The sequence below is a fragment of the Trematosphaeria pertusa genome, assembly GCF_010094035.1.
Source record: "Trematosphaeria pertusa strain CBS 122368 unplaced genomic scaffold BU26scaffold_7, whole genome shotgun sequence".
NCBI classification, from domain to species: domain Eukaryota; kingdom Fungi; phylum Ascomycota; class Dothideomycetes; order Pleosporales; family Trematosphaeriaceae; genus Trematosphaeria; species Trematosphaeria pertusa.
The window spans coordinates 1063510-1083453 of record NW_022987218.1 but is presented as its reverse complement, the minus strand read 5'-3'; the positions used below and the strand labels follow the sequence as shown (position 1 = coordinate 1083453).

Here is a 19944-nt window from a genome sequence, read left to right as displayed (position 1 = left end):
AGCTTGTGTACCTACGCAGCGGGACAAGCCCTTCCTCCTTCTTGCCGAGCCCCAGAGTGCCGAGTGCCGGGGCTAAGACTTGGCGTATAATCGATGCTTGGCTGATGGGTAGAAACCTTGGGGCTGTGCAAAGTGTCAGCAGGGGAAGCAACCATAATTGCGCCAGATGTCGTCTGCCAACCATGGCAGGACAAAAGGAGGTACCATTCTTCAGGGATATCACCCAACCACGCCCCGACCCAATTTGCCACTATCAAGAACGAAGATCGGACTTGGTATCGAACGACTCCTCCATCCAACAAATTGGCCACTGATTACCGCATGCAGTCCACGTTCCTCGTGTCTATAATCCATATCCTGGATCCCTTTCGAGACTTTGGACGCCATGCGCCATTTTCTCCACCAACGCACGCGGCCATTCCGTTCAGCTAAGTTATCTTCAAGCTGTGTAATGTAATTCACGGAGTCCGTTCTCTTAACAGACGCGTTCCACCTAATAGCGTACCCCTTCGCTTACATGTAAGCTTCAGTCCAGCAGCGCCATGTTACGCGTATCGATATGACGCAGGCTGCTTCTAAACTCAGAAGGTCTCACTCAGCTACGTCGAAACCATAGTGCTATTTTCGAACATGTTTGGAATTGGGATACCGCACCCGGAAGCCCTATTGGCTGTCGAAATTCAGGACACGTTTTGCGGGGAACACGACTAGGGCGTCCGGGACTTGCGACTTTTCGGTATGCTGCGCATGTGGCATCACAGATCCTGGGAGAAGTATGTCATACCAAGCATGGCTGTCCAAGGAAACCTTGATTCCACGGTCAGGGCAGCCCAGGATTCCGCCTTGCCGAGCTCTCCACGCTTCTTTCCTCTCAGCGGGACGCGCAATCGCAGTCTCGGCCTTGATGATTATCAAAATGGGAGCAGGCGCTTGGGAGTACGGAAAGGCTTGGAAATCACTCTTGGGCCTTGGAAATTGGACGCCTGAATTTCATGGCGCGCGGAAGTCTTGCGTGCCCAGAAAGTCTTGGAAGATGAGCGGAAATTGGATGCCAAGAGGAACGCAATAATAATGGATGAGGGGAATGTTAAGAGGACAGGTAATTGATCATATGGGAGAAGACACTAATCATGCGCAGTGGGGATAATTTGATTGAGTCTAATTTTTCCGTGTCGCAGATTGCTTTCAACTCCGACTTTCCAACTTCCCAACTTCCATAACATACTATTACACCATGACCCAAGATCATAAGCGCCTCCATGCAAAAGATGCATCGTAATCATATGCCTCTGGAATTTAGCGAGTGAAAAAAACGCTCTAGAGCTCATCGACTGCCGGCTCTGGAGATAACGTCTCTCTGCGCTTCTAGCCACACAGACAAGGGAACATCCACAGCATGGCGACAAACTCATGCGAGACTCTACCTAGCCCAAAATACTAGTCAGCTAGCCTAGATCTTGACATAGGTAGCGGACCCTGCTCTGGAGAGTATATGGCGCGACCGACCTCCTGAAGGGGAGGATCCGACGCTCTACGCCGTGCGATGGAACACTCGAAGCATTTCACGAGGTCGGATACTGATACAGTCTCACTGAACTATAGTGTGCGTGTATAACCTTACCTGCCTGTTACACGTGAAAGCTGCTCTATATCAAGCGGGCGGGATCAGTCAGGTTTCTCAATGAGGTGCCCTTCTAGAGAGTGATGGGCATCGTGAGCTCGTGACATCCACACAAGAAACATCAGAATATGCTAGCGTTATATAAACCTAGCTTCACCATCTTGAGATCGCGCATTTCGCAAAAATATCATTGTATACACATTAACCTATCTTCACCTAACCACTCTCAGCACTTCTTAATCATAACTCCCCAGCATATCCGAAACCTTATAATAAGCCGGCTTCCTCGTGAAATTCGCATCCAAAAGATCCGCATTGCCCTGCCCCGGGAACGTCTCCGGCACCCAGCTCACCGGGTCCCAGAAGTCCCACACCGTGACGCCCACACAATCATCCCCATCGACGCAGGCTTTGACCGCGTTGGTGTAGTCCGTCGCCTGCTGGGCCATCTTCTCCGCGGAGTCGGGAAGCTGGGTGCGCACGTCGAGCTCCGTGATTGCGGTTTCGACGCCGAGCTTGGTGAACAATTTTAGGGCGGCGGAGATCTGGTCGTAGGAGGGAGCGCTGCCGGTGACGAAGTGAGCTTGCAGGCCGACGCCGTCGATGGGGATGTGGCGCTTCTTGAAGTCTTTGACTAGGGCGGCGACGGCGGTGGATTTGTTGTTTACGGTCTCCTGTTACGGCATTAGCGAACGAACAGCTTCAGGATGGAGGAGCTGAAAAGGGAGTGACTTACGATGTTGTAGTCGTTGTAGTAGAGCCTTGTCCTCGGGCTTGTATACTTGCGCGCGAACTTGAACGCAAGCTCGATGTACTCCTTGCCAATCGTATCAAGCCAGATATCCGACCTCAGCGTCCCATCATCATTGTACGCCTCATTGACCACGTCCCAGGCATAGCACTCATCATAGTAGTGTCTTGCCTCGTTCTTGATATGGTTTTCCAGGATACCGACCAGCTCAGTCTTCGTCCAGTTCTGGCTGGTCAGCCACTCGGGAAGCTGGTTATGCCACAGAAAGGTATGGCACCTCCGCATCTGCCCGGCCTTGATAGCCGGCTTGACAATCTCGTCGCCCATAGTGTAGTTGAACACGTTGCGCTGGGGCTCGATGTACATCCATTTTTGGCCGTTGGAAGGGGTGACTTGGCCAAATTCGGAGCGGTTGTGCGCGATGGAGATGTACTGCTTGTTGTCGAGGACGACGTTGTCGATGGCGGTACCGAAGTAGAGAAGCCCAGCCTTCTTCGCGAGCACGTCGAGACCGGGGTACTTTAGAGGAGCTGGCTTGGGCTTACCATGGCCTGGGAGGGCAGAGATGAGAGGGAGGAGGGAAAGCGCGACGAAGGACTTCATGGTGGCGGATACGCGAGGCGACCTCGTGGCAGGAGAAGGCAGGACGAGGGTGAAGCTCCGGCAATCGAGGAAATGCTCAATAAATAGATTCCTCATCCACCGCTTGCTATCCTGATCCCGCGGACGGGGCAACGTGAGCCCAGCTATGCGGCTCACGCTTCTAGAATCATGTCCACAATCAATTGAACCGGGGAACCGTCATAGAGAGTGCATCCAAACACCAGGGCCGGGGCTACCGAGGTGGGGAGAAGAGAACATGAAATCGTCGCGGATAAATTCAGGTACAAGGCAGAGTGACAGGGGAAGCAGGTATAGATTGGACAGACTAGCTGGAAATGGTATGAGCAGGTAGAGACGGCACCGCATTGTTTATGAAGCTTAAATGAATATAGCCGGGTTGTCGGGAGACTGCCGATATGAATAGAAGCTTGCATCTCGTAGAGCATATGTAGATATTCTGAAACACTTACAGATCTCTGTCGCACCTCGCATTCGGGGCTCTGATTGTCTTCAGCCCCTAGTTGTGTGAGGAGACAAGAGCTGTTGCTAACGGACGGCTGGCAGTTCTTCCGCAGAAGAGCAACGTGTGCAGCCGTACCCCGCAAGATGTCTCCGCCCACCCGCAACTATTGTTTTGTGGCGTTAACGGGGATCTGAACGCATTTGGGATCGAGGCGGGTAAGGAGCCGCGGGATTCAAGGCTGCAAGAAATGCGCTAAAAGGTGAATAGGCTAAACTGAGAACTGGAGATCGTGAGCCGTTCCTGAGCCGCCTCCGGCATTGAGTTTCGCTTCTTGGAAGACGTTAATTGCTGTTGTTGGCTCCCATCCATCCGGGCCTTCGACATCTATGGATACATTCAGCCCAAATCAGCTCGCGTGCAACGGACGTGGTTTGCATTCATTCTAGGCCTACGAAGACCCCATGCTTTACCAGCTCTTCGCGAGATATCTTCGGCATGGGACTGACTGAGTCGGCGCGTTTAAGGCAACTCTCGATGCTCCCCCAAAACTTTTCTAGATCGACGCCTCTTGGTATTCTGCAGCCACCTTCGCCAGGTGGCAACTTGGTCACCTTTGTCCTTCCTAGCTCCCCCACTTGTAACTGATTGACGGAATGGACGCCTTCGGTTACGATGTCTACCCGGAAGCGCTCGCCTCCGTTGTCGTCGAAGAATTCTGGATCGATAGCCGCGGAGACTGCCAGCGGGTCGTGTAGCGGCGGCCCTTCGGTAATTGAAAAGACCTCGGCGTATGTACCGGCAAAGAAAGACATGATCTGTGTGAACAGGGCGCGGAGAGGGGATGGTGTTTGCTCGGTGTTTGCGGTCGAAGCGTCTAGAGGTTGCTCGGAGCCATATAGCAGCGTATGGCGGACCGTCTTGGTTCCGAGAACTTGATGGCTGAGATCGAGTGGTATTAGGGTCGTCTTCGCTCTGAGGACAGGATGGGAGAAGATGAAATGGGACGCTTCGGGATCGCACTACTTGTGATAAGCGTCCGCTCTGCTATTGCAGCATTTTGGGCTGGCTTACGTATATCTAGATTTCGTTAGACTCGTGTCGCTTCTAGAGAGTAATAGACTACGTACGTTGAACTCTGCATAAGCAGTCCAATTGCCGAAGCGTTCTCCTTCGTCTTTGACCTTGCCCATTGGAGCGTTCGTGAAGCCGCCGCCGACCGCACCACCCATTATACTCAGACCTTTCAAGTGTCCGGCTAGGTCCGTGTACTTTTGGAAGAGCAAACCGATATTGGTCAATGTCCCAGTTGACACTAACCAGGCAGTCTCCGGTGGTGTACCAATCAAGGCCTTGTACATCGCTTCCAGATAGTCGACATCGGTCACCGCCGGTTCAATGGGCTGTGGGAGCAATGTAACGCCGTCCAAGCCAGATTCACCTGGCTCCCATCAGTCGCTTGTCAATGCGCGAAGGCGACTCCATTACCATGAATATCGGCGGCGTGGACAGCTTCGCGTACGATTGGCTTCGCCGCGCCCGGATAGACGTGAATATTGCGCTTTCCCAAGGCCTCCAGCATGCCTCTGGCATTGAACGTTGTTTGCTCGAGGGAAGCATTGCCATGGACGGTCGTGACGCCTAGGAGATCGACGCGCGGATCGTGGGCAGCAAGCAAGAGAGCGTAGGCATCCTACAAGAGAGCAACGTGAGCGTTTCATGCGAGGTACAGGGTGGGTCTTCGTACATCGTGCCCTGGATCCTGTTTGTGTCAGCGGCGGTTGGCGGGCATAGTTGTCGGCGGTAACCGTACGCAATCGAGCCAAAGAGGGATCTTGTCGGTGCTACTATCTGGTGCCATCCTCCTACAAGGACATGAGAATATCCCCAAAAAACGACAGTCGTGAGACCGGGAATGGGTCTTATATGCAGGGTCTAGGTGGGATGTTGACGAAACGAGGGGTCCCAAGCCACGCCGCCAGCCTAGGCCATAGTTTCGCAACCTCAGGCACACATTGTCACGGATCCTGAACAACCTCATGCGCGTGCCTATTCGACTCGCGATTCTTACCAGCTTCTATTCTACGGCTCGGATGGCCTTTAGAGAACTGCGATAGCTCTATTATGAGCAAGTTAAGGGCATCGTGGCGGTAGCTAGTCGACGCCACTAAGCTCGGCCTCCGAGCCTAGCCAGGACCTCGCAGTGCTATTGTCAGCCTCACGTGCCACAAAAGGACCCGCTGGCATCAACATTTTGTCAGACCTTCTCGACTTCCTCTCTTCTCTATACGACGCCTTCCTGGCCCGCGGATGCAAAAAAGCGCGGAGTCGCGCCGAGTCCCCTGGCCTTCTAGTTCTGCCGCGGAGTTCGGACCCCAACTTTACGAAGCGCAGCGCAGCACAGCACTTCAGGCTGGCCGTTGTCGACGCGGCTGACAGGCGGATATCGAATGGAAAAGAGAAGGTAAAGACGCAACAAGGCAAGGCATACCCTTCCCTCGACCATGGTTTTTGGATACGAGTTCGTCACATTGGACAAGGGACAAAAACATGCGCGGAGAGAGCTCCTTGATTTCTACGGCTTGGTAGCGCAGTGGTCTGTCCTGTTCGTCTTCGCCGTATTTCAGCTTTGCTTCTTCCTAGCATGGCTCACCAAACACGGACTGGAGTATGAGCGGCCGAGGTCTCCGTCCTTCAACAAGCGCCTCGACGGAAAACGGACATGGTTACGGAAATCACGACAAGGCTGGGCCCGGATGATGTGGTGGCTCCAGAAGCCTGTGATCCCAGATTGGGGAACTAGGACAGAATGGATTGGAGGAGGCGTTTGGACGTTTTGGCTGTTGTATCTCTGCGTAGTCCGCACCGGAAATGGTGAGGATGGCCCCTCGACCGCCTCCCGGCTCGGAGATACTGAGGCGACTAACGCAACATAGACTATCTTCATCTCACCAAGCGTTTCGGAGCGATTGGAGCCTCACAGCTACCGCTACACTATCTGCTTGCCATGAGGGCGCCTTATTCGCCGATCCAGTGGCTCACGCGGCTTTCTCATGAGCAACTAAAAGCTTCACATCAAGTCTTGGGACGCATTATCTTCGCCCTTTTCGGTCTGCATGCGGCTTTCTATTTGAACTTCTTCGTGCGATCTGGCTTCCTAGCCAAGCGGATCAAGGATAAAGATGTCATTTTCGGAATCATCAGCATCACCCTCTTCTCAGCTATCAGTACTACCGCTCTAGGCCAATTGCGGCGATGGAACTACCGAGTTTTCTATGTTTCACACGTAGTAATCGCAAATATCCTGGTAGTGCCGCTTTTCCTCCATGTACACCATATCCGGCCATATATCTGGGAGGTCGTCTTGGTCAACGCCTTACACCTGGTCTTTCGCACGAAGAGCCTCAAGATCTACTCCGGTACCATCAAACTCCTACCTGGAACTAACCTCGTGGAAGTCCGCATCCCCTTAGCGAGCATGAGCTCAGCTCTTACATGGCAACCTGGACAGCACGTCTACCTGAGTCAACCCACAGGGTCGAAGTACTCGACGGCGTATGACCAGTTCGTATTACGGAATCAGACCAATCCGTTCACCGTCGCCTCAATCCCGGTCAAGGACAAGGAGCTGCTTCTTGTGGCACGGACTATGAAGGGTAATACCAAGCAGCTCGCAGAGTTGGCGCGTTCTCTTTCCACAGACGCTCCTGGTGAAGCCCCTAGCATTCCAATAGCGCTAGAAGGACCCTACGGCGCTTCAACCCATCTGCCCGACTTCTCTGCATTCGACCAGATACTGCTCGTAGCCGGCGGTATCGGTGCGACGTTCACAATGCCGATCTATCGCAGCATACTCGAGTTTCAGGACCCCGATCACGCCGGCCACCCGCAAATCCGCTTCATTTGGGCCGTCCAAAAGCTTGCAGACACGCAGTGGGCGTTCCCCAGCAGCGACTCCGCACACGACGAAGAGTCGGAAGAGGAAGGAGCGAAGGATCCAAGCGCCGTAGAGGTTTTCGTGACACGAGGCTCGGGACCGAGTCTGCAGGTAGCCGAGAACGGAGACGAGATAGAGCTGGCGGAGGACGATCAGCTGCTTTCGATGGAGGAGGAGATGAAGAAGCCGAGGAAGGGAATGGAGTTGAAGGTGGGGCGACCGAAGATATCAGCGATCGTGGATGAGGTGTGTAGTAAAGGCGCTAGGGTTGCCGTCATTACCTGCGGGCCACGCCGAATGACAAGAAAGTTGAGCGATAGCGTGAGGCAGTGGGTCAACCAAGGGCATGAGGTGTACTGGCATGAGGAGACGTTCGGTTGGTAGAGGATCAGCAATACTACGACTTGCAGTTTTCGCGTCGTTGAAGGATTCCGAGGTAGCCAATGTGCGGTGTATTTTTCCAGACCACTAATAATGCTGATGTATAGCTATATCCAGATGTCCTCACTCGCCCCTGCTCCCAGTTCCAGGACTGTGGATTGCTTATGGCGACGTGCAATCTGGCTGACGATGGAGCTCTCGGATCCTCCCACTCGGAACTCGCTCGCTAGAAGCAGCCCACAAAAGCAGTCGATCGCCTCCTGCCGACGCTATCTCTGGATCGAAGCTATCCGCTAAGCTTCGGTGCTTCAAGCCCGAAGCTGCGCCAAACGGCACACCGATACTAGGGCGCGAAGTGCCCGAGGGGGATTTTCGTCAGGCAAAACAATCCTCGAGATAAGCGGCGAGTGGGCGCGAGTGGGCGCGAGTGCTTCCGGAATCGCGGGTTCGCATGGCAAAGGACGGTTTGATTTGCGCCGTGTTTCCTGCGGAGACGGGGGAGGCGTTGAAGCAGGACACGGCGCTCCTTTTCCAGCAGCACAATCACGCTTTCCGGGCTACCGTTGCTTTTTTCTAACCTTATGCGACCAGTTGCAGCAGAAAAGGACCAGGCTCAGATTAGAAGGGAGGCACGTCCGAGCGCTCTCCTCGAAAATTGAGCCAAGCGCGAATCACAGCGCGCCGGCCGTTGACAGCCCTGCCCACCTCCTCCCTTCACACCAACGCTGTCCGCGCCCATCCACCGCCCGTCTCACGAGATTCCGCAGCGACTGGACGTCGTTCGAGCGAGCTGGGCGTCCTTCAGCCGGTCGCTACCATTCCTTTGAGTCGTTTTTAGCCCTTCCTATTAATTGGCCGCTGCCGACCCGCAGGGACGTCCGCTCCCGGTGCTTCTTGCGCAGATTGCCCCCTCTCCGCACCCCCAACCGCGCCTCCAGCTCCCCACGACTCCGCACGCGTCCATGGCATTTGCGCGGTAGCTGTCCTCAACGCTGCCTGGAGAGCCTCTCGCCGCCCGTCTCCGCCCTCAACACTTCTCCGCGCCTAGCACCACGGTCGTGCCTTCCCTGCGGTGCCGCGCCCCTTCCCCGAGCTGTGAAACATTTCACGACACCTCCCCGTGCGCATTGCGACTACCCTGCCCGAGCCACTGTGCGCTGCGCAAGCTCTGAAGGCCGCCGTTTGGCCAGCCTCACCGTCTCCAGAGGGTCACCCGCGCTCCCAGGGACCGACGTCTCCTATGGCCGTGGCATCGCCCCGCCAACCGACCACGCTCCAGCAATTGACCCCCCCAAGTAGCTCCCACGGCGGACGAGGATCGTGGGACTTTGCAGTGCCTGTACAAAGGCTAGACACCGCAGTACGTATACCAATTCCGATCCAACAAGCCCCGTCACATGGTTGGCGTCACCTCTGCGCGCTATTGAGACTATGACATCTCGTCCTGCACATAGCGCCAACTCGACTTGACTCGCACCCAGCTACTTTATGCAGCACCGCCATCTACAGCAACTCCAAGAGAAATCTACCGTGCTGACCGCGCGCGATACAGAAGAGATCCTACGCCGAGCAAGAGCCTTTCATGTCCGAAGACGTCGCGCCCGCGCATCCTTACTCTCCCCGCGAGCCCCCCAGTGCTCAACCCAATGGGGTGCTGAAGGCTCCTCGCTCTCCCTTAGAACCACAAGGGCAGCACAACGGGGATGAGCAAGGATTTCTCGCGCCGAGCCGGGTCCATGAGCTACACAAGAAGGGAAGCGGCGAGGTGAGCGCTAATAGCAGCGATCCGGATAGTGTTCTGGAATACTACAAGGGTGCTGAGAGCCGAAATGGAGCGACTGCGAAAAACAAGGGCCGGAAGAAGCCCACGAAGATGCCGTCGAACTGGACCGAAGTAGAGAAGGATGAGAACAACTGGATACACCGTGACAAGCTGAAAGAAATTGAGATCAGGGAAATGGAAGAAGCGGGCTTCAGGGTCGGGCGCACCAGCCGCTCAAACAGCAGGTCACAAAGTGCTAGACATGCGTCGCGAGATCGAACCAATTCCGAGGCTACTGATCCTGCATACAATGGAGACGATCGCCAGGACAACCGAAGGATGGTTTCGCCCATACCGGACGAGGAGGGGGACGCGCAGCCATCCGCCTGGGACTTGCGAACGCCAGCGGAGATTGCAGCAGAGAAGGAGCAGTACGCAGCACGAAACAACCACGGCGTGAGGCCCAGCACCTCCCGCATTCCTGTTGCTAAGCTCAGTCCGGTTCCTGTACCGCCTACGCTGGCCGATAGGGACGCCCCGCTCCCAAGGCCTAGGAAAGAGAGTGGCAACTGGAATGGCGACGCCATCGCAACGAATGGCGCCAGAGTGAGGAGCGGGAGCACATCGAGTCAAGTACTACTGGATGAGCCACGACGATCCGAAGACCCGCAGCGGAGCCCAATGTCCGGCAATTTCAGCACTCCTGCATCTCCTATGACGGGGTCGCCACCAAAAGCGAAGACGCCTGGCAAGCCTACACCAACAGGGCGGAAAGCCAGCACGCAAAAGACTCAAGCGAAGCCTCGAAACACATCTACCTCTTCCCCGGTAAAACGCCCCGGAACGAGCGGTGGTTCGCTGTCTCGTCCCAGCACCAGTCACCGACCCGAAGGCGAGGCTCCATGGATTGCTACCATGTACAAGCCTGATCCACGGTTACCCCCAGATCAGCAGATTATCCCTACACACGCCAAGAGAATGCAGCAAGAACAGTGGGAAAACGAGGGCAGGGTTGGCTCAATGTATGACAAGGAATTCCGGCTGCTGAACACTGAGGAGTACGCGGACAACCGCGCTTCCCAGATCCAGCCCATAGACCTTGAACAAGCGCAGCAAGACGAGCAATGGCCACTCCCAAGCCCGACAAAGGTGTCTCCGGAACGGATTGATACCAATGTGAAGTCGCCAACGACCGAGCAAGGCGGCTACAAGCTCACGCCGACGATACCCCAAAGTCCTCGTATACCGTCCCGGACTTCAAACCGGCAGGTTTCGGCCCCCTCTCCGAAACCGACGACTACGCGTCTTCCCGAACCCCCCGAAGAGAAAGAGAAGGAGAAGAAGAATTGCTGCTGCATCGTCATGTAGCGTCCACCTACTATATACCCAGTCTTTCCTTATGTCGTAGGCGTTCTCGGTACAATGGGCGCTGTCACACTTCTGGCTCTGTATTTCACGTTTGGCTGATAGCGTACAGCGGCTTGCTGATATCCCTTTCCTTTACACTTGATTACTATATTCATGCGGACCGAAGAGTCCGCCATCCATCAGCTTCGATAGTGTTTTCTTAGTTGTCGTTTGGGAGTTTCCGCGTCCATGAGTGCAAGAGGGATGGCGTCATGCCATAAAGAGTTTATTCTGTTCGAGTGTCCTTATATCTCCGATACGGTTGTTTCTTAATTTCTCAATAGGAAGCTGAAGCGCTTCGAGGATAGGCTTGGGTGCTAGGAACATGGCTACGGCTGGTCCAAAAGTGGCGGCGGCAGTTAAAGGCTGCAGTGAAGGAAGGTGCAGAATGCATATAGCGAGAAAGATACCATTCAAACAGTTGACTTTGGTACCTTTATATAGGGTGATGGTCTACTTGCCTTTATCTACTGAAGGTCATCAGCGGTAGTTTTGCAGAGACGAATCTAGGTTTGCGAACCAGTGCCAAAGTCCTCCTGGATGCAGGATGTGGATGAAAAATAAATGCGACTTATCACTGCCACATACTCCGCAGAGTCACCACCAGTCTTTTGAGGCAGCGTTGTCACGAGTTACTCTTATTTTCACTGTCTCTTGCTTCTTCTCAATGCCTCCGTCTCACGTTAATACTCAGCCTGTGGAGCGAAAAGTGCCAGTCACGTGCGGATGGTGCCAAGCCTCGAAGCTACTCGCTTCTCGGGGAATCCCGCCCACACCCATTCGCGAATATTGACCTCGAACTTTTGACTTCCTTCATCAACCCACCCACATACATCTTCGAGGATAGCCGACAGATAGCATCCCAGTCATCATGGTACGCTCATACCTCTCTCAGCCTCCGCAAGTCTGCCGCATCCAGCCATCCACCGATTGCCTACCTAGTAGAAAAGCTTCCTGCTAACGCCCCCCTCCTCACAGTCGGACGGAGAAGACGCCCAATCCCAAGTGTCCGCCGCGGCCGAAGTCGAAGTCAGCGCCGATGCCTCCGCAGGCAAGGGCCAGATGTCGGTCCTCGAGGCCCTGAAGGGCGTCCTCAAGCTCGCCCTCATCCACGACGGACTTGCGCGCGGGCTGCGGGAGGCTTCCAAGGCGCTCGACCGTCGTCAGGCGCATATGTGCGTCCTCAACGAGGCCTGCGAGGAGGAGGCGTATAAGAAGCTGGTGGTCGCGCTGTGCTCGGAGCACAAGATCCCGCTGATTAAGGTCCCGGATGGGAAGCAGCTGGGCGAGTGGGCGGGGCTGTGTACGTAACATGCATCTCATATCGGCTTACGCTGGGCTGGGCGAGGGCTGTTGGACTGGAGAGGGTGCAAGGCTGGAGTTCTGGCTGGGGGAACTTGAGCACGACATGTGTGCTAATACATGGAACAGGCCAGATCGACCGCGAAGGCAACCCGCGCAAAGTCGTCAACTGCTCCTGCGTCGTCGTCCGCGACTGGGGCGAGGAGTCCCAGGAGCGCAGCATCCTCCTCAACTACTTCCAGACCGAGCAGTAGACAATCGATCTTCTTCCTACCCGCCCTTCATATCCTTCCTCTCGATACCTCTCTTCGACTTTTCTGCATCGGTTCGCCTCGGTTCGGTATGCTGCGGCCTAACGGGCATGGCATGGAGTGCGGCATGAAGGGTGGGTAAGGGGGTGGGAATGGTATGGCATGTAGGGATGGTTTGCTGGCTTAGGGGGTCGAATAGATCTCGGCTGCTATGTCAGCCATTGATATCAAAATATACGGGAATGGGTTGCATGCATCCAACTGTGCGCATTGAGTGTTGTCGATTTGTGCTCCCTCTCTACCTTCCTCTCCTCTCAACATCAGCGAGCACTCCTCATTGCACAGGGACGTCTTGACTTTATCTCAATAGCCCTGTGCTGCTTGGGGACGAGGGCTCGAGGAGAATAAAGTACTCCAAAGAGAGTAGTCGTTTCAAACGAGGCCCTTCTGTTTGAGCATGATTTCCTTCAGGCAGTAGTGGCCCCGTTTCTTCACATACGCCCAAGCATCACTGACGGTGTAAGAGATGATTAGAGAGTACTTTTTTAGTCTCTGTACGTTGAACTTCATCATAAGTGGCTTGCTTTAGGAAGGAGGGATAGATTGGGGACATTCATTGACTATCCAGTAATGCCGTTTCTATATACCCAGGCAGGCAGGCAGGCAGGCAGGCGTAACAGACGCTTAAATAAGTGCTTTGCTCTATGCTGCTGCTAAATCATGCAGATCAAATCAGGAAAAGTCCCACCGCAGTTCTATGTCATGGTACGGCGTTGCAACAATCCAACGTCGAGATATGCCGTCATCTACTTATACGTCCCGGACAGTCCTCGCCCGCGCCGGGATCTCCGTCTCCACCATCTCTAGCCCGCTTAAGCTGGGATATCGCTTGCTGAAGCTGTCTACGTCCCAATCCTCGTCCGCGGCGCCGGCATTGCCCGCAACAGGTGGAAGCGGCTTTTCTCTCCCTGTGCCACCAACAACGGAGGTCTGCTTCGCCGCGGAGAAATCACTCGGTCCACCTGTACGCAAAGCTTGCTTTTTCGGCGGTGGCAGGGGTCGTGCAGAAGATGGACCAGTCGCTGTACGGTGCGCTGCTGGCGGAGCGGAGGAAGACGTAGGCGGATGTGCGATGTTTGGCCTGGGCTTTGCGTATTGGAGCTCTGAGGATGGAGGCTGGGGTTGCTGAGGCAGGGCAACAGGTTTGCGGGCAATAGCTGGACGCTCTCTCAGCCCAGTCTGATCCTGGGGTCTCTTAGGCAGCGCCTTGCCCGAATCGGTGAAATGTCCATACCCCTCGGCTGTCTTGTTGACCGGCGACTGCTTCTGACTCTCGTCCAGCAAATTCTTCACGCGGGTTTGAATTGTAGAAGCGCGCGATGGACCGGCTTTGCCTTTCCCATGCTCTCCCTGGTCTGCGAGACGTTTGCGATATTCGGCTGCGGCTGCTTCGACACGACGTTCCTCTTGCGACAGCCGCCGTCGTTCAAGTTCGCGGCGAACTTCTGGTGGCAGATCTTGAGTCTCATCAATGGCGCGCTCGTCATCGCTGGGTCCACCTGTAGCTTCAGAGCCCGCGATAGGTGTTAACGCCTTGCCACGAGGATCTATAAGTTGGTCGGTAGGGGTCAGTGGCGGTTCCCGGACTCGGTCTTGAGGAGCGTTGCTCTCGAATTTCCTGAAAGCGTCCCCAAATTTGCCTTTGACAATGTTCTTGGTGTTGCTCGTTATTGAGGATAGACTAGAGCGCTTGGCATGCTTCGATTGACTGCTGCTTCGGCGATGTTTCTTCTGGCTCGATTCCTCATTTTCCATAGCGCGCAGAAAGCCGACGTTCGAGGTGATGTTCCTATCGTCTGCTTCTGAGTCTGAGTCTTGAAGCGCTGCAGATGGTGGACCCCTTGAAAGCGAAGGTGCATCAAAGCTACGTCCGGGGGCTCCTTCGCGCTCACGAAGGAACTCGAGGTTGGATTCAACATGAATACTGACCGGTCGCTGGGCGTTCGCAGATTTGGACCTGTCCAGAGCATTTCCAAGGTCTAGGGGAGAAGGACGCTGGCTTTCTAGCGAAGGCCGTGAAGACGCCGGAGATTTTGGAATCGTGAGCGTGGAGGTCTGTGATCTGGACCTCGAGGAGTCAAGAAGTGACGGACGAGGTGGGAGAGTGTGATCAGGCCTGAGGGAGGATGGGCTGGGTTGAGACGGTTCGAACTTCCGTGGCTGGCTTAGCGTACGGTTGTGGTGATTTGTATCCGGCACGCGCCAGATGGGTCGTTTGTTGACTTCAGGAAACTTCTGTGGAGATTGAGCAGGCGCAGGAGAAGCTGAAGGGGACGTCTGCACCCCAGTAGATACCATGGTCGACCGCTGCGGGACTGGCTGATGAATGGTGGGATTGGAGGTACGTGGGGTGACCTTGGCCGGCTCATACTTCTGTGGTTTCTTGACGGAAGTAGCCCGAGAAATGCCTGCAGAAGGAACAGCTGAGGGAGCCTTCGCCGGTGGTGCTGCTTCCACCTTGGTAGCGGGAGGAAACGCAAAGGCCTCGTCCGCAAGAGCCTGCGTGACTCTCGTGCCGAGTTGGGAATCGGAGTTCGTTGGTGGTTGACCAAATTCAAACTTCTGGCCCCGGTCGTGCAGCAATGAAAACTCGTCCAACGAAGGGAAACGCGCTGCTAGCTCGTCTGCAGCCGCTCTTCGCACCTCCACGTTGTTTGAATCGAGAGCTGCGAACGGGTCGGACGCCGTTCCTCTCATTGGAGAAGGACTGGGTTTTGCGGCGGTCGGTGCCTGGACTGGAGCCGTCGGCCGTCCCCTCCTCATTGGAGTGATGTCTGGGATGGATTGAACCTGTTGAACAGGAGTGACCTTCTGAAGTCCTATTATAGGGGGTGAAGAGACACTCGGCTCCGGAGACGGTAGCTGCTGGTTCCTCCGGTCTTCTGATTGGGTTCGATTGGAATATATCTGTAGTGTGTCAGCAGCTAAGTTCTATATGGAAAATAATAGCATACATCTTTGATTGGCACGGCTCTATGCCTCATAGAGCAGACTTCAACAATCACCTGGTAGATGTTCGGTCGATTCTTGGGGTTTTCTTGCAACATGGAGGCTAGCCGGGAATTAGCATATGCTCTCTTGGCTCCTTCGGGGCATGCGCCTACATATGAACTTCTTTATGCGATCCGAAAACTGGGGATAGGAGGGGAATTTGAAGGTCGCATTCAAGATAGCCATCTGTCCCACCTCTTCAAACGGCGTCGTATAATAGCACAACTTGTAGAGAAGCACACCCAATGCCCAGATGTCACTCTTCTCGTCTATGGGCTGCTTTCTGTAGACATCAATCATCTCTGGGCTTCGGTACTGCAGCGTGGTGTGCCGTTGCACATCGTCCTCAATCAGCCTCCCTTCCGCAGCCGTCGTCGCAGCAGGCCGCGGCGGCGCCGTCGATCCAAAATCGCAGAGCTTGTATATCCTGGTGGAGCCAACCGCAGTAATCAGAACGTTTTCGACCTTGAGATCGCGGTGCAATAGCGGCGGCTTCAGGTAGTGCATCGTAGCGACTCCCTCGGCCACATCGGAGAAAATATGCAGAATCTCTGGCTCCGTGAGTCGGTGTTGTAGCCGGGTATTCATAAAATCAATAAGGCCCCCGCCGGAGCAATATTCCATGAGCAAGAAGACCTCGTAGCCGCCACCCTTCAACTGCGAAGCGTGCGAGTCGATGTAGGTCACGATGTGCTTGTGGCCCTTCAGCTTCTTCATGGTCTCCACCTCGGTCCGCATATTCGCCAGCGCCTCTTTATCCGGCACCGCAACTCTCTTTAGCACCGCAGTTTCCGGCGTGCGATTGTCGGTCTTGGGGACGCGGACCAGGTAGACATGGGCGAAGCCTCCCTCGGAAAGGTATTTCTCAATCGCGACGCGGTGATTGCCCACCTGGACTTTCGTCCCTGGGGCAAAGGTGCCCGGCGGTGCATGGGAGACGGCAGCCGGCGCACGATAGGCGGCTTGCGGGGGGGCGGCTGAAGATGCGGCGGGATGGGCATAGCGAGCGGAGGAGGACATGGTGGGCGGTGAGGGCCCTGCAGCGAAGCAGGAGCGACGGGCGACCTAGAGAGCGCGCATGTAGGTGACGCTTGTTCCGGCGGACGCAGCACTCAGGCGCAAAGATGGTGGACGTGTGATGGGTGAGAATGCGGAGGTCATAAGGCGTGTGCCTGGCGGGTTTCAAGGTCCCAGCGCTGTTGAAGGCGGTCACAAGCAAAGCCACTCATGCATGCACGTCAACGACGATCAACTGCCCAAATCGCTATTTTTGACTTTTGTGGGCTTCGAAAGGCATGGCTAGAGAACGGAAGACTATTTCAAAGGTTAGGATTCTGATTTGGTTTTCCAACTACCTACGGAGGTATGATTATGCAGGGAGTCTGCCCTTCGGCGGGTGGTTGAATTGTGGCGCAAAGTGGCTATTACTCTAGATCGCGCTAATACCAATTGGGACAGTCAGACCTCAGCCGCTCGCAGCGCGGCCGCGACAACGAAGCTGACAGACCTGACTGCACACGATTCACTCCGCACGCTTGTTGTCAACCTCGTGGCTGCATTCATTACCATGCAAACTGCAGTAAGACACCTGGAATCGTGGACTGTAGCATCTGCGCTCATCCGTCGCCCCGATCTCGTTCCCGCACCCGTCCACCAACCACGAAAGAAAGCCTAAATGTTGCCTCAGTCCAACCTACTTCGCATATGCATCAATACCGGTAGAATAAGGACCCCACCACTTCCACGAAGGCCAGTCCAAATACGTATGCCCGATCTTCCCATCCGTCATCTCCACCACAATCTCGATATTGAAATGGGACGCGCTCTCCACCATCCCCCACACGTTCTTCACATTAGCTCCGAAAGTATTCGCAAGGCGCCATCTCATCTTCCTCGTCTCCTTGTAGTACACAGGGTCCAGGTGTCCTGGTACAGGGCGCTCATCCGCTAGCGCGGAATTGTCTCTGACCCAGTGCTGAACTTGGCCGTTGACGGCGACGCAGACGTGGAAGTCACCAACATCATTCTCGCTGTCGGTGTTGTGGTTGGTCTGGATCATGCAGACGGGCGTTTCGCCGACGCCGGAGCCGAAGTGCTCGCCTTCGTATCATTGGCAGGCTGTGCAGTCCTTCCACCACATGGCTAGTTTGCCATTGTTGCGCACCGCGACGAGGTAGAAGTTTTCGTTTGCGGTGGGGTATCTTGGGTTGCGCTCTGAAGGGTAGTTCGCCTGCACGAGCGAGGGCCCGCCCATCTTGAAGTCGCAACCGAAGACAGCGCGCTCTTGCCATCCTTCGCCCTCATAGCCGGTCTGCGGATCACGCAGACCGCCGCGGCGCCAGTGATGAAGTCTAGCATCCGTGCCGCGAACGACTACTTCGAGGCTTCCGGGGCTGTTGATGTTGCTTTGAATGAAGCCCGGAAAGCCCTAGATGTTGGTCGGGATCTTGGCTGGATCCTGAGGCACATCTAGCGACCACTTCGACGTCTTCTGGTCGTAGATGATATGCTTGATGGCATTGGAGGTGGCCTCCCAATAGACAGCTGAAGGGTTGCGGTCGTAGGTCGTCTGGATCACGGCTGGGATACCGGTGGTCGGAAGCTTGTTCCCAGGATCGCTGGGCAGAACTGTCCACTTGAGCGTGGTGTCATCTCGGGACCAGTGCTTGATGCGGGCTCCGCCTGTCAGGAGTTCAAAGTTCTTGTGTTGTGCCCCCTTGCTTGTCTGCATGAAGCATCCATTTTGGAGCCTCCGTTTGATCCAAGGGTCAGGGTCCACTCCACGGATGCCGAACTTTTGGTTCTTATCAATGTCCGCCTCTCCATAGCCATGATATATGTATCCTTTATCGCCGCAGCCTGTTCCCCAGGAGTTGCGGACGATCCTAGAGAGGCAATATCAGCATGACCGTTAAGCTGTGAGTATATCCAAGGCACTCACCAGCATTGGCGGTTGTCATCATAACCTACAATGAGAACGACGTGACCCCATTTCGGAGCCGGGGCATCCTTTGGTACGTGGAAGACATCAGTACCCGGCTTCCCATAGCCCCATGCGTCGTTTCCAACAATGTGGGCTACGATAGGACCCGTGGTGTCCAACCAGTCCTTCTGATCTTCAAGTGGCAGGTCGTGCCAGGCACCAAACCTGGTCGTTCGTCCCGAACGATCCCTTGTTGGGCGCCAATCTTTACCGTCACGAACCCATGGAACACAGCCATAGTCGGCAATTCCACTCTTAAGAGACCAATCGAGCTCCCAGGCGTATGGTCCACCTTAGCTGTTGTACTGCGCCGAGTTGGGCAAATCGTCGTCAATGACCCAGCCGATGCTACTGCCATCACGGAGATCTCCCTCAGATCGTTTGGCCCAGTAGCCATGCTCAATTCGGACCATACTTTCCAGGCATGCTGTCGAAGCAAAGGCCCAACAGTTACCGGATTCTTGGTTGACGATGCTACAGAGATAATTGACGCCGTTTCGGTTACGCCAGTCGACGACTGCGGGACGAACCGCCTTAGCTTCGCGTGCAAGAAACGATTTCTCCCGCTCAATCTGGATCGGGCCGGCGCTGGGATAATCTTTGAAGAGAAGCTTGAAATCGATCCGTTTGAGTAGATCGGCCCTTGGCCAGAGAATGTCGTAGAGAAGTGAATTCTTCGGACCCACTTGATCATCCAAGAAGAGCCTTGGAGTACCGTTTGTCGCCATCCTTTTTGAGCAATGGATCGGAGGGTGAAAGAAGTAAATGTGTAATGATGAACAAGACTAGAATAGCAAGAGGTGCGCCGGGGAAGGGTATACTTATACAAAGGAGCGGAAGGCAAACGGCGTTGAAGGCGGAGCAAGATTAGTCGACGTAAGGAAGATGCTGAGCAGGACCTCTATTGTCGAGCCAACTACCTTTCCTCTACCCCTACTATCAGCGATGAGAATAGGCCATGGCCTCCGTTCAGCCCACAGCAACATCCAATTGATCTCCAAGTTCCGGTCGCGAGATATCAGGTATAGAATGGGGTCAGGTATGAGGCTGAATATCGCGTATGAGACTCAGATCATGTCTAAGATTGATTGGACCAGTTGCGAGCGTGGCTGCACCATCATACCACGTCTCTAAGAATCTGAAGGAAAGTGCGGCCAGCGCCTGATATCAGCTTTTCCGCCGTGCTGCAGATACGAGATCGCCCGTATACTCGTCTGTGGGGATCTTGTGTCATTTCGGTCCCGAAAGGAATGAGGCCATGTGCTGTGCAATCGAACAACTCTGTAATGCGGGGAAACCGAGAGTCCAACCGAGACCTGAACACAGCAGAGTAAGCACCTAATGTTGACTTCTGCGGGTCGAATCGATAGGGGATAGTCGCATAGTGGTTTTGCGGGGGCGGAGGGTTTCGGTCCCGAGAGAGGATGAGGCGTTT

At 54.9% G+C, this 19944-nt stretch overlaps 7 protein-coding genes across 7 annotated transcripts; 3 read left to right on the top strand and 4 right to left on the bottom strand.

Moving 5' to 3' along the window:
• Window positions 1-1857: 1857 nt before the first annotated feature.
• Window positions 1858-2975, bottom strand: BU26DRAFT_426969 (glycoside hydrolase family 10 protein; the record flags this gene model as incomplete). The annotated part of the gene is made up of 2 exons (XM_033823708.1): window positions 1858-2295; window positions 2358-2975. The coding sequence occupies 2 exons, from the start codon at window positions 2973-2975 to the stop codon at window positions 1858-1860; spliced, it is 1056 nt and encodes a 351-aa protein (XP_033684040.1).
• A 900-nt stretch (window positions 2976-3875) lies between these two features.
• On the bottom strand, window positions 3876-5296 carry BU26DRAFT_426821 (Inosine/uridine-preferring nucleoside hydrolase; the record flags this gene model as incomplete). Its single annotated transcript, XM_033823699.1, has 6 exons — window positions 3876-4457; window positions 4510-4515; window positions 4566-4876; window positions 4924-5128; window positions 5183-5197; window positions 5249-5296. The coding sequence occupies 6 exons, from the start codon at window positions 5294-5296 to the stop codon at window positions 3876-3878; spliced, it is 1167 nt and encodes a 388-aa protein (XP_033684039.1).
• Window positions 5297-5455: 159 nt separating this feature from the next.
• On the top strand, window positions 5456-7825 carry BU26DRAFT_456874 (uncharacterized protein). Its single transcript, XM_033824931.1, has 2 exons — window positions 5456-6309; window positions 6372-7825. Exons 1-2 carry the CDS (start codon window positions 5940-5942, stop codon window positions 7754-7756), a joined length of 1755 nt encoding a protein of 584 aa, XP_033684038.1. The 5' UTR covers window positions 5456-5939; the 3' UTR covers window positions 7757-7825.
• Window positions 7826-8993: 1168 nt separating this feature from the next.
• Window positions 8994-10883, top strand: BU26DRAFT_426030 (uncharacterized protein; the record flags this gene model as incomplete). The annotated part of the gene is made up of 2 exons (XM_033823656.1): window positions 8994-9113; window positions 9306-10883. 2 exons carry the CDS (start codon window positions 8994-8996, stop codon window positions 10881-10883), a joined length of 1698 nt encoding a protein of 565 aa, XP_033684037.1.
• Window positions 10884-11793: 910 nt separating this feature from the next.
• Window positions 11794-12614, top strand: BU26DRAFT_519198 (40S ribosomal protein S12; the record flags this gene model as incomplete). Its single annotated transcript, XM_033828994.1, has 3 exons — window positions 11794-11796; window positions 11901-12225; window positions 12354-12614. The coding sequence occupies 3 exons, from the start codon at window positions 11794-11796 to the stop codon at window positions 12476-12478; spliced, it is 453 nt and encodes a 150-aa protein (XP_033684036.1). The 3' UTR covers window positions 12479-12614.
• Window positions 12615-13080: 466 nt separating this feature from the next.
• On the bottom strand, window positions 13081-16693 carry BU26DRAFT_550883 (uncharacterized protein). The gene is made up of 3 exons (XM_033832074.1): window positions 15640-16693; window positions 15490-15587; window positions 13081-15442 (listed from the first exon to the last, which is right to left on the bottom strand). Exons 1-3 carry the CDS (start codon window positions 16544-16546, stop codon window positions 13286-13288), a joined length of 3162 nt encoding a protein of 1053 aa, XP_033684035.1. The 5' UTR covers window positions 16547-16693; the 3' UTR covers window positions 13081-13285.
• Window positions 16694-17219: 526 nt separating this feature from the next.
• Window positions 17220-19237, bottom strand: BU26DRAFT_505134 (cysteine proteinase; the record flags this gene model as incomplete). Its single annotated transcript, XM_033826829.1, has 5 exons — window positions 17220-17621; window positions 17691-17954; window positions 17994-18411; window positions 18468-18801; window positions 18925-19237. 5 exons carry the CDS (start codon window positions 19235-19237, stop codon window positions 17220-17222), a joined length of 1731 nt encoding a protein of 576 aa, XP_033684034.1.
• Between the last annotated feature and the right edge of the window lie 707 nt (window positions 19238-19944).

What these genes read in the sequence shown, in the direction of transcription:
- BU26DRAFT_456874 (XM_033824931.1), top strand. Translation starts at nt 5,940, where the DNA reads ATGGTTTTTGGATACGAGTTCGTCACATTGGACAAGGGACAAAAACAT. An exon ending in CGTAGTCCGCACCGGAAATG is followed by an intron (nt 6,310 to 6,371) that starts GTGAGGATGGCC and finishes AACGCAACATAG; the next exon opens with ACTATCTTCATCTCACCAAG.
- BU26DRAFT_550883 (XM_033832074.1), bottom strand. Translation starts at nt 16,546, where the DNA reads ATGTCCTCCTCCGCTCGCTATGCCCATCCCGCCGCATCTTCAGCCGCC. An exon ending in TCGCATAAAGAAGTTCATAT is followed by an intron (nt 15,588 to 15,639) that starts GTAGGCGCATGC and finishes ATTCCCGGCTAG; the next exon opens with CCTCCATGTTGCAAGAAAAC. An exon ending in GAGCCGTGCCAATCAAAGAT is followed by an intron (nt 15,443 to 15,489) that starts GTATGCTATTAT and finishes GACACACTACAG; the next exon opens with ATATATTCCAATCGAACCCA.